Here is a 12,910-nt window from a genome sequence, read left to right on the forward strand (position 1 = left end):
TTACTGTAGGCTTCCCTTTGTTTAATGTTTGCCATTTGTACAGTAATATTCATCCCGTAACATACTCTGCATACAAACAGCATCCCGTGACAGTGGAGGAACTAGTGAATCACACTATTGGGAGAACAGGTAGCTACATATACAAGGAGTAAGTCCCTGCTCTGATGAAAAAAAATGTCTTAGGGGACTTAGATAATAATAATCAGTTGTTTAATGCAGCGGTTGGGAAGCACCAGCACGTTTCTGTGCGGCAGGTTGGTGCTCAGTGCAGACCGGACACGACATTCCGATTTTCTCGTACCTTACCCAGGAACACCTCGGCCACCTTGCCGAGGCGGCCTTAGCTCCTGCCCGTTTCGAGGTGCCACAGCGCTACGTGTGTGCCTGATCTACAGAGCCCCCCAGCGCTTCGCGATGGGGCGCTTGAAGCGGGCGGGCGAGCTACACCGTGCCGCCCGCCTCTGCCACCCCAACACTCGGTGTCACCCCACCCGCTGCCGAGGGCCGCTCCTGCGCGAAACACTCGTAAACACGACGGGAAGCGGACGGGATGCGGGACGGCAGCGGGCCGCGGGCGTGGAAGGTGTTGCTGCCCGTGGCAGGGGGTTGGAAATGGATGAGCTTTAAGGTCCCTTCCAACCCAGACCAGTCTGTGACTCTATGAAGCTGCTGATCCCCCCACGAGGGAAACAAAATCGGTTCTCTGGCTTAAGTACTGGGGCAGGTGCTTTGCTTGCTATGCAGTCGTGTAGAGGTGTCTGCAGCTGCAATAGCAGGTCATCCTGCATGCATGGAGGCCTCTGCCGTGCTTTGGGAAGTGCCTGACAAGCCCCTCAGGATAATGTTAAAGGTTTTAATACCTGTATGCATTGCTCATGAAAGCCTTGAACTCCAATCACTACACTTTTTTTTCCTTTTTAAATCTTGTACTTAGAGTGAACAAATAAATGGGTAACTGAACTTCAGCTTTGAGCTGCTGTCTGCTTGGGTCAAAAGGCTGAGTGACTGTGATGGATGGAGCGGTGTTTGTGTAAAGCATGTAGCACCTGGAAGGGAACATGTCAAAGAGATGCTTCATAGGGTCTGAAAGATTGTATTTCTTCTCTCTGCTTAAAAAATAAATTCCTCTGACACTTGCTCCTGGCACACATCTCCCCCTCGTGTTTCTGCGTGCTGACTTCTTGTAGGGTTGCCTGTAAAAGTGGGAATGGTTATAGTCTTGCTCTCTGGTTGGCTCTTGGGGTTCTGTCTGCAAGGCTTTTGCAAAGGTATGATCCTGAGCTGATGGTAATTCAAGCATGTTTAAATCCCCCTGTGTGCCCGTTTTCTGGGGAGAAAGGTACAGCAAGTGTAGGTAAATGAGGAAGTGGCTTTGTTTTGAAAACAGAGCAATGGGAAATGAGCTATTCAGTCGAAGAGCTGAGTCCTGTTGATCGGTTGCATCTCTTGCTGAAGCCCGTATCTGGTTGTGGAGTTCACCTGTTTTCTTCCTTTTTCTGCCCTTAGGGTAAAGTAGAATACCTGGTGAAATGGAAAGGATGGCCCCCCAAGTAAGTCCTGTTTTGCTTGTCTTTCACTCTTGTTTCTTTAATACTCAATAACAGCTTACACCATACCTTTGCAACTGAGCATCTTGGTCTTGTCCCTCATTCCAGTGACAATAAACAAAACCAAAGAGCCACAAACCAAAACCAAATCTGTTTCTGGACGGGCAGCTGACGGATACAAACTGTGTGCCTGTCTATTCTGACTGGGTTTTGTCACCACTGAAATGTTCCACTGAGATGCTTTCTAGATACAAATTCATTATGAGTTTGACAGCAAACCCTGGTTCTTCTGAATTTGGAATGGCTTCTGCTTTTCTGAGTCAGCACCAAGAGGACCCCACTTTATTTTTAGAGCTATATGTAGTCTTTTAAAATTGAAAACCAGTTGATGGTCTTGTCTTGTCTTACCATTTCCCCTCTGCAATTCACAAACAGAAAGGAGGAGTGTTTTAGATTTACTGATTGTAGCCAAATGCAGGTGATCTTTGTCCTTCGAAAATTACTGCCATGCCACCTTGTCCAGACCCTTCTGTTATTTTGAGCGCCTCTTCTGCTTTTGCTTTGGTTGCTATGTTGCAAAAAGGAAACAAAAAAAAAGCCTTTCTAAAGCATTGCTATGCACTGTTTACAGATACTTATTAAAATGCAGCTGCCTCTGAAGAAGAGTGATTGCTCTGTGCCTAAATAGTCTGTAAAATGCTTTGAGATTAAAAGGATTAGGTGACTGGAGAATATTACTATGTTAGCTAGCAGTCTTGTAGAACAGCCTCCTGGCCAACCCATATGGGGCCCCGTCTTTGCTTTTCTATTTGTAACTGTGTGTGTGTGTACATACACAGTGTGTGTGGGTACCACTACATTACATACACAGTTGCACTGCAGAGGGGACTGCTTTTATGGATTCATCCTCACAGCTGCGAAGTGGGGCCCACTAGGATAGTCCTTGCTGATTGTACCTGGTGTCCAAGAAGTTGAAATATGTTTGTGTGTCTAATCCTTGTGCCTAATCCTTAGGGTTTATAGCGCATGTGTGAATATAAGCAGCTTCCTCTCTCTGGTGGTGGTGGGAAAGGATGAATTTGTTCTTGACTGTAAGTTCTGCTGTCAAAGTGTAACCTTGTGCACTCGTTGACTGCCAGTTGCCATATAGTGTGCATCAGTTCTTGGACTGCTTCAGCCTTCTAAGTAGCCTTATTTAATCACTGGTAGAGGTTGGGAAATGTATTTGTAGCCTGTCAGGCACGATCCTCTTCTGACGTTTATCCCATTCTCCTTTCAACAAACGCATTGAAGTCCTTCTCTTTTAAGGCCACTTGCCAAGAAGGTGGGCTGAGGCATGGCATAATTTTTCCTTTGGTAGAGCAGTCCTTATTTTTACTGCTGCCTTTCCCTGCACTGCACCTTAGAACTCTGGGGGTGCCAGAAACTCGCTTTTGGGAGCTAAAAGTACAGCCTTCTGCCCAGGGAGCAAGAGGATGATAGGGTTCCCTTCTTTTGAATGTTATATGTCCAAAGACCTTCCCTCTTCCCCTAGACTCTGAGGAGCACTGACTTTTTTTTTTTTTTTTCTCTACCCCCCAGCTCCATTTTATCTGTTCATTCAGTGGTTTGAGTTGCTTTAAACCAAGATGCTTTGAGCACTGAAGTCACTTTCATCTTGCTAGCAGTCTCTGTTCCTTGTTGCTAAACATATACATGCCTGTGTTAGCATGCAGCACCACACGCTGCTTGCATCTTTGTCTTCCGATATATTCTGTTTCCTCATCCCGTGTTGTGTTTCTCTTCATTCTCTCTCTCTCTCCCCCCCCCCCCCCCCATTGCATTGCTTTTTCTAATCTCTGTACCAGTTATCCCATCATTCCCATTGAAAGCTTTATGGAAGGGAATGAGGATAGGTCAGTAGTTTGCTACTTTCCCATGTAGTTGATAGTTCACTTTTTTATTTTCTTTTTAATAAAAAATTCTGGATTGTGCTGCTGGAGTCAGGGAATGGAGGAGTTACAATCTGATTCTAGCTACAAGCTTGTTTACAACTTGTGTTGGAGTTAAGAGGGAGGGGGAAGAGGTGGAGTAGAAGGAGGGGGAAGGAAGATCATATGATCTGTTTTCCAGAGTGCCTGTTCTCTGCAGTTCTGCTGCAGCCTCGGCGGTGTGTACCCGTATATACAGCTCTGAGTGCGCGCGCGCACGTGGCAGACTGAACCATGGGTTGTGTTTTTTTTTATATGCAGTGTTTTGCCACTGCAGCGAAGCCAGAAACTGAACTGCGGAGAAAAAGGCAACACCCACCAGTTTGGCTGTTTTTCTAAAGCAAATCCTTTTATTTTTTTTTTTTTTTCTTCTGCCCATGAAAAGCAATCCAGTGGCTTTTTTTTTTTTTTTCACCTTCCTTGTGTTATTATTTTTCTTAAATTTGTAGAATGAGTGCCAGAATCCCTGCAGCTGGGAGGAAACCTTCCTCTGTTCAACAGTATCTTGGCATTGACAGCTTACTGCCAGGTTGCTGCAGGAGGCTTCAGCAAAGGAGGGAGGGAAGGATCAGGTGATTATGAAGACATGGCTGTTCTTAACTCTCTGATACACAGTGCACCTAGGGATACCTGAATTTCATAATTTTGTTTCTCCCTTTTGCAAAAGAACTGTACTTTCTAGATCTGTTCTCCAGGAATGCTCCTCTAATTCATACCTTTCTTCTACCTAATGGAGAGATGAAAGGGAAAAGCATTCCCAAACCACCTCCCCTGTGTACGTATGTGCATGCGTCACATGTCTTCATGCACAGCCTGCACTTCATCCAGAAACATAAAGATCCTGAAATGCTTTCCCCCTGTTTAAAGGCACTGATACAAACGTACCCTTACGTACCTGAGTGTGGCTGCTTTCTGGCCCTCCTCCCCAGGGGATGGGAGGGTCTTTGCTTCCAGGCCCTGGACCTCACATTCCAAGAAAATTAATGTTCTGAGGCATTCAGGATTTCAGACTTGCTTTCTTGCCTTTGAGTTTGTATGGTAGAAACATGCCACCTTTCCCTCAGAAGCAAACATGCCACGAGGACCATCTTGTGATCCATTATGCTTTCTGCAGTGGGAGGTTTTGGGTGCTTCTCCCTAGTATTAAGTGCAGCTGTTCTTTTTGGAAACTGGTTTTGGCGTTGTCTTCTTGGTGGGTTCAGTCCTTTCCTGAGCATCTGACTCCTGTCACAGTTCTCTGGCAACTGAGGAGGGAGATGGGGCAGTGAGTGACTCTGTTCACAGGCTACTTCTAAAGCATCAAGCTTATTTTCAGTAGTTTTGGTAGCCCTGACCACAGGGCGGATGGGTTCCTCCTGTGCTGGTACAGAAACACTGATGACCTCTGCTAAATAGAAATAACCTGCAGGGGGAGTCGAGTAAGAGGAATAGTTGGAAAGCCGCCATCAACTTGCCCAGATCTAAACATGTTTAGTTGAATGCCGACGGTGGAGAAAAATTAAACTCTTCTTAAATGAATACTTTCAGTTCCAGTAATTAGAGGTAATTAATAATGCAGGTGAGGAAGCGTACTTACTCCTTGAGCACTCTAAATTAAGAGAGACCTATTTTTCAGAAAGCTGTATCAGATCACGTCTCATTGTTCCATGGGGTTTGAGGGAGTGCTGCAGATGAGACCTGTTTAGGATTGACTTAAAATCAGTTTCTGAGTGTCCGTACAGGCTTTGCAAACAGCGTGGAGGGGGGCCTGAGAAGGAAAGTCTTCCTTGTTATCCTACAAAGATCTGCTTGAAGCTTGGCCCTTCATGTTCTGGGAAAGGGAGGTGGTGTCTGTGGGAAGTTGGGGAGGGAATGGCTGAGATTCCTCAGAGCTCTCACAATGTTGTGGCAGGCCCCACTGTCCCTTGTGAAGACAGTATCCAGGGCCATAATGCACTGGTAACAGGCCTGTAGAGAGAATACTTCATTAAAGTACTGTTTACTTTATATGCCTTGTGTTTGTCTTCAGATACAGCACATGGGAGCCAGAGGATCATATCTTGGACCCTCGCCTGGTAGTGGCTTATGAAGAAAAGTAAGGGCGCATTTCTTTCTCTCCCTGCACACAAGAAAAGGAAACAGTGTCTATTTCACAGTGTGCATAAAGTGCCCGTGCTGTCCCTACTTCAAAGATGAGATCCTGCATGACTTCTGTACCCTGATGTTGGCTTAGGTGGACAAAAAAGGGTTAAAGCAGCTTTGATTAGCAGTGTTTAAGAAACAACGCCAAGAACAAGCAGCACTAAGCCAAACAGCAATCAGTTTTAGGTTTTAATCAGGTCCAGGGCTGGACTGGAGTGATGAGAGGTGATAAGTTTCTCTAAACACACCCTTGATCAGCTAAGTCAGAGAAATTCCCATATTGCAAGGCTTTCATTCCTACCAGAAGTGATTCTGGAATGTTTTCAAAGCCCAGTGGTCACCATTGGGTTTTAATGAAAGAAATGAGGCAGCTGTGCTGCAAAAGGTAGATGTCCTGTGGTGTTTAGTACTTGGTGTGATTTGTGTTCCTCTTTCACAGGGAAGAGAGAGACCGTGCATCAGGGTACAGGAAAAGAGGCCCCAAACCAAAGCGTCTCCTACTGCAGGTAGCCTCTTGCTCTTCTGTGTATTTCTAACTTGTTAGCTGCTCGCAGGGAGGTGGAAACTGTCCATTTGCTGTCGGATGGACAAAATGGGTGGTAACAAGCCAACACAACAACATGAAATCAGTTGGTAGGCAGCTAGATCTGAAGAGCCAGCTAACTTGTGTTTAAAAAACAAAGCAGCTCCTCCCAAAAAAAACCCCGAACAAACTAACAACAGCTCTTGTCATCTGTACTAGGGTTTTAGAAACTTTGGGTCTGGCTGGTTGCAGGTTACCTGGTTTTTGTGCTCTCTTAATTTTATGTTGGGCTTGGACTTCCCATCGTGTTAAAGGTAGCCACTGGTTGGAAGCAGAGTTCCAGCATGCTTTTACTGTTGTCGAGCAAAACATCTAATCCTAGGAAGTCCCTATTAGGAAAAGCTTAGACGGCAGTTGAAGAGGTGAGAGAAGCAGTCTGCTAGAAGCAGCACAACTTACCCTACTCATCTGTATGTTCAGGGACTGAACGAAAAATAGCTTCCTGGCTCCCAGGTGGGAGCCCTGACTGTATTATCAGATTTCTGCTCTCACCCTTGCTGCCCTGATATCTTGGCAGCGGCTGTATGGCATGGACTTGAGGAGTGCCCACAAGGGAAAGGAGAAGCTCTGCTTCTCTCTTGCACGGAGGTTTGGAGGAGGAGACAGCAGCCTGCCAGGGGCCAAGCCAGGGCAGGCAGAGTTCTCAGAGAAGACTGGGGGAGCGGTCCTGCCATTCTCTCTCCGAAAGCAGCGCAAAAACCAGAAGTACCTGCGACTGTCAAGGAAGAAGTTCCCCCGCATCTCAAGCCTGGAGAGCCGAAACTGCAGGCGTGAGTTCTTCCTGAATGATGCAGTGGGCCTAGAGGCCAGGCAGGGCCCTGAGGACTGGGAGGCTATGCAGCACACCAGCAAAGAAGGTAAGGCCAGACACGCCTTGGCTGTGAAGTTTGGGGCATAAGAAGGATGCTCTGCATGCTTCCTCCTTGCTTGCCTCATCCTGGGATTATGGTTTAGGTCAGATCAGAGCAGTTTTCACTGGCTCACACTGTGGCACTCTTGTCTGCACGTTCCTTTCTTGTTTGGATGAATAGCACGGGTTAATTGCTTTTTGGTGCTGCCTCTCTGTAGACATATCAGTGATGCCCCTCACAGGGTTGGAAGACGTGGAAAGTACTGCAAGTTACTCCTCTCTGACAGTTTCCTCACAGCAGAGGTGACATGCAGGTGTGGTAGTATTGAACTCTGCCTCTGTCCGTACATCCACATGTTTTCAGCTTGCTGCCCTGCTAAAAGGAGCTTGGCTGGCAGTGGACAGGCTTGGGCACCAGCACTCTTCTCACAGTGCTGCTCTCAGGAACATACAGGAATGCCGCTAGAAAGCTGTAGTGCATTCCTCTGATCCCTCCTTTCTGTCCTCTCTACACCCCATGTCCACTAAAATTCCTTGCTATAGAGCTACATGAGAGGGGATGAGAGAGATGAAGTGAGGATGGTAAATCTTGCTTGATCCCACTGAGTAGGCAGCACAAATGTAGGCATGGGAGATGTCCAAGCACATTTGGCATTTTGGGGAGGGATACCAGCATCTTGTTCAGGAGGGCTGTGGGATGCATGCGTAGTTCTGAGTTACCAGGGAAACTCTACCCCTGCATTATTAGAGTTTCTGAAGGCGTAGCTTTCCTGAGGAGTGGAAAACAGGGCTTGTGCTTGTTGTAGTAGCTAAGGGAATCCTGCTACACCTTGCTAGGAGTTGCTGGATTATGCAGAATTTTGGGAAGAGGGTATTGTTCTGGGAATCAGAACTATGGCCTCCCTTCTGAGAGGACTTGACCAGTGTGCAAAATCCAGGAAGGCAGTAATGAGGGTAGCACAGAGGAGCCCAATATTGCGTCATGGCAACAAGCAAATGCGTGGCGCTGCTTCACCCTTAGAAGCACCCTTAGAAGCACTTCGGGAGTAGAAGAGTGGACAGCAGTACAGAAATGTTTTTGCTATCCCCTTGACAAACAGCCTGTATGGAATTCCAGTTATTGTTGGGGGGGACTGGGCTCTTCCTGAAGTGAAAGTAGGCACCCCAGGTATTTGAGACAGAGGCCAGGAAATAAACCCTTAAGAGGCCCTCATTCCTTGCTCAGCTTGGGACAGCAAGGTATATAGTACGGGTATAGTGACAGGGAGAGGGGATGTTTTCCTTTCTCTACATTTTTGTGGCTGCCTTTGGGGGTTGGGGAGAAGTGAGGCTTTGGGTGGCAGAGGGACTGATAATTATTCTTAGAGTGAGAAGATGCAAGGATGCTTGGGTTTCTTACATGGAGATATCCAGGGGCAAAGGAGGGATGCAAGAACAGGAGAGAGACCTTTCTATGAAGCAGTATTGATGGACTTTTGGGAGAATGGCACAGGCTGCATTGCAGGTGCAGTACAAGGAAGACCCTCCATTTTGGATCCCCTTGACTCCGCATAGGAATATCTGAAGAGCGTGTGTAAGAGTGTGTAATTCTTTCACTTTTCAGCAGAGAAGGGCATTTACAAGCAGGTGAGCTCACACCTGGATGAGTGTGCTTTGCTGACACAGAGCCAAATCAGGGGCTGAGATGGAGTGAGAGTTATGAGGGAACTGTGCAAGGTTAGATGAACTGTGTGGTGTTACAGGGTCTTCCGACCTTTGCGTAGGTTGCTCCAATGCTCCTGTGCTCCTGTGTGTCGGGAAACCTTTGCTTCTTCTTCCTTTCCCATTATATCCTGCAGTGATCCTCCATTTTCCCTTAAGCCTCTGAGGGGAGGGCTTGCCCATGCTCTTTCTTGCCTTGTACATGCAGACTTGATACTGGCTGATTTCACCCACTGTTTGTCAGAAAGGAGACCCCTTTTCAATCCTTCCCTTCCCTCTCTTCTTCCTTCCTTCTCCATCACCCTCTCTCTCTCTCCCACTAACATGCTCTTATCTGCCTCTCCTTCTGCAGCAGATGTGGATGGCAGTCTCCCTTGGATTCCCACTGTGCCCCCCAGCGAAGTGACAGTGACAGACATCACAGCAAACTCCATTACCGTCACTTTCAGAGAAGCACAAGTGGCTGAGGGCTTCTTCCGAGACCGGAGCACACAGTTCTGAATCTCCATTTTCAGTGCTCCCCAAAACCAGTGCTTTGAGGGTGGGGCTATAGGAAAGGGTTATTTTATCCCTTAAGAAAAAAACAAATCCAAAATGTCTCCTCTTAAATGTTTACACAGACCGTTTTTTTTTTTTCCTCCCTTTTCCTTTTCTCCCTTTCAGATACGCAAAAAAGGGCAGTGTAGGGGGTGTGTTTGTCATTGCTTTGTCCAGCTGAAAACCTGACAGCCCTTTCCTTGGAAAAGACTACCCTCCTAGATGTAAAAGGAGCAAGCTGAACAATTCGCCTTTTATCCTGTCAAGTGACGGCAGCTGCATTTGTGGGGAGAGGGCATGTGGAGGTTGAAAGAGAGCTGGGTCTCTATCCTGCTGCCTTGCTCTGCAATTGATAGCCCTTGGATAAAGATTCTTCTCTGTGCATTGCTCTTCCCACCTTCCTCCTCCCTCTCTTCCTGCAGCAGTGAGAGGTGATGGATGCTACCTGAGTAGATAACTCCAGCTTTTTAAGAGTTTCTCTCCTGTGGCCTGCTGTTAGGACTTAAGAACCATATTTGCCTGTCTGTGGTAAGTCAGTCCTTGCAGCACAGGTCCATGCAGACTGCAGAGGTTTCTCCCTTTGATTGTTGATCATGTGGAAGCACTGAAGTGCATCCCTGCAATCTAGATTGGTGATGTACATTCAGTTTGCTCTCATTAAAGGCTCAGAAGCCCAGCGCAGTCGAGACATACCGTTCTGAATATGCTAAACAGGATTTCCAGGCTCAGCTCTGCAGTGTGAGGAATGCGTTATGGAAAGTGGGGTGTTCTTACCCTTTGCCAAATTCAGTATTAATAACAAATGCTGCCCTGAATGTGTGGTAATAAGCTGGTTGAAAATTGACTCCCCTCCCCTGGGAGGAGGGGCTAATAGGACAACCAAAGCATTGCCTGGCACTGCAAAGATACATGAGATACTGGCACAGGCCCAGGACAGAGGAGTTGGATAGGACTGAGCTAGAAATGGACCTTGATTAGAAGAAAATTCTGTTGTTGGATCCCATTGAGAGGTCCAAGGTAAACAACGTGGGGAAGGCATGAGGAGGGAAAAAAATTCTCAGCAATGAGAATTCTTGGATTGTACTGCCTGAGTAATGATCTTCTGTGACTCCAGTCTCCTCACAGTATCTGTGATCCTGTACTGCTTTTCTGATAGGAACTTCCCCTTGGAAGGCTTAAAAATCTTTGCCAAGGAAAGTGGTCTGCATTTCAATAGGCCCTGCCTGAACTTGCACTTAAAAAATGTCTTGTGCTGGACTGCCTGTGACACTTGGAGGTGTGTGAAGAATTGCTGTATTTTGAGTTGGTAGTTTAGCATAGCATCTGTTCTTGCCATGCATGTTCTCTTCAATTTTTTTGAAAGCAAATTTTATTTAAATAACTTAGATTTTTAAATATAGGCCTTTTCCTATGGAAAGAAAGAAAAGTAGGCTAGAATCTAAGGTGGGAACTGCAGGACAGAGTGCTGCAAGGTAACATTGACTACCTTCATGATTAGTGCCCTTTAAATTCTTAGTTTTCTCTCCCTGCCCCTCCTGAAGTATCTCTTACCTGCTGTATTTACCCTAAATGAAGCTATGAGCCTTCTGAGCTCTGAAGTAAAGACACCCATGGAAATCCTCACTGTTCCTTTGAAGGGCTTGGCTGTTGGCCTGCAGAATTTGGGAGCTCCAGGGCTTCCGGTCCTCAAAACACCTGCTTTTTGCAGAGTGCTTGGACTTCCTCCATGTTTGTTTATTAAAAGTAGGTTTTACTTCAGATGGGATATAGGAACTCAGTGTAGACTCAGGATCTCCCGTTCCATCTCAAAGCTCTTCTGAGCAGGCCTGTCTTTCACTGTGTCACAGCAGCTTCAGGACCACTGGGAAGATCTTGACTTTCTGGAGGAACCTTCTGTCTCTCAAAAGTGACACAGGAGTTTTATTATGGAGAAATCTGGAAGGGTGAGCAGTGGAAGCTGGCAGGGGGAGGAATTATGTAGTGGGAGGAGGAGCGAGTGGGAAGGAAGCCTGCAAGAGCTAGCAAGGGCAAATCGATGAGGTAAGCTTATAGGCTGAGGATGTTTGTTGAATGTGGGTGTCCAGCACGAGGCTTCTGTATCTGGAGTTGCACCCACTTTTGCAGGTTGTGGGGTCAGACTGTGTTGTCATTACTTCCCACAGCCCCCCTCTTCCCAACACCTGTCAAATGCTCTGAATACCTGCATTTCTCTCTTGTCACCAGTGGGGACACCACACAGCTGAGCCCTGTCTTCAGAGTTGTAACAGGTCAGGTAGTTACAGCTGCAGAAGCAAAATATTTTAGCCAATTTTTTAAAAAAGTCTTGAACTCCAGCTCATCCTGCTAAATATTCATGGCTTTTATAGGATCTGGTTTCTTTACTCTAATGCAGCTACTGCTGCTTTAGTCCTGTCTTCATCTCAGTGTACAAATACACCAAAAAAAGCTTCCTATTTACTAAGGTTCCTGGCTTCAGCTGATAGAGGAAGTGATCTCAATCCTGTGGTAGGGAAGAGATTGTTCTAATAAACTGGATTTCATAGAGTCATAGAATGATTTGGGTTGGAAGGGATCTTAAAGATTCCAGCCCCTTGCCATGGGCAGGGACACCTTCTACTAGACCAGGTTGCTGCAAGCCATGTCCAACCTGGCCTTGAACACTGCCAGGGATGGGGCAGCCACAGCTTCTCTGGGCAGCCTGTGCCAGGGCCTCACCACCATCACAGGGAAGAATTTCTTCCTTTAATCTGAATCTCCCTTCTTCCAGTTTAAATAAATTTTTTGTCCTCTGCTTTTCTCTCCTCTCACCATCTGAGACTTCTCAACCTTTTGTTTTGGCATTTCTCTTTAAACATCTTTTCTTCCTCTTGCAGTGGAGTTTTCAAAGACCTGTGGTGGTCTTTCAAAGAGAATCCACCCACAGCTTCATCTCTCAGTCATTTTCTGGATCAGTCTAGCTTGTGTTCTGCTGGTGACTAATCATCTCGTCACATGAAGTGTTGTACAAAGTACCTGGCTGCCACGCTACTTTGTGTACAGGTCAGTGAGGAGTTAACCCTCATCAGGTTAAGATGCAGCAAGTTGCATGTGCGTGGGTTTGGTTTGTGAGTGTGAGGAGGAGTTTGTGGTAGGAAACGAAGCAGTTACTGTGTTGGGTTTGACTTTTTGTTTTTGCATTCTTGAATTCTTGCTTATCTTAAAAGATCTGAGATTTTTCTCATGATATGTTTAAAATGTGGCTCTGTTCCATATTGTCTGGTGACATATCATAAACTTCCTTAGTAGAGCTGGTCTTCAGGGACTTAAAAACTACCTTTATTCCACTTCTGCACGTGTAGAGATGTTTGGGGGTTCTGCTTGTGATGGCAAGAGAGGTTCTCTGGGTTTACTTGTTTCTTCTCTCCAATGCCATCCATCTGCCATTTCAGCCCAAAATCTTGGGCAAGATGAAAATCAGATGCTGTGCTCAGAGCTTTGTTAAGCATTCTGTTTGATTAGAAGAGCCAGAATAGCATCCAGCTGAAGCTCAGTTTAATAATTCTATTTGAAGCACAAGCCAAGAATAGAAATGGGTTAACTCTCCCACACCTCGTTTGGCTCC

The 12,910-nt window shown here is 46.3% G+C and overlaps 1 protein-coding gene across 1 annotated transcript; it reads left to right on the forward strand.

Annotated features, from left to right (window-relative positions):
* The first annotated feature begins 414 nt into the window (after nt 1-414).
* On the forward strand, nt 415-9,381 carry CBX7 (chromobox 7). The gene is made up of 6 exons (XM_062620600.1): nt 415-525; nt 1,507-1,550; nt 5,526-5,591; nt 6,078-6,144; nt 6,739-7,078; nt 9,125-9,381. Exons 1-6 carry the CDS (start codon nt 415-417, stop codon nt 9,271-9,273), a joined length of 777 nt encoding a protein of 258 aa, XP_062476584.1. The 3' UTR covers nt 9,274-9,381.
* The last annotated feature ends 3,529 nt before the right edge of the window (nt 9,382-12,910 follow it).

Source organism: Pezoporus occidentalis, unplaced genomic scaffold (genome assembly GCF_034315485.1).
Source record: "Pezoporus occidentalis ecotype Australia unplaced genomic scaffold, CSIRO_AGI_Poc_V1 ctg221, whole genome shotgun sequence".
In the NCBI taxonomy this organism is placed as follows: domain Eukaryota; kingdom Metazoa; phylum Chordata; class Aves; order Psittaciformes; family Psittacidae; genus Pezoporus; species Pezoporus occidentalis.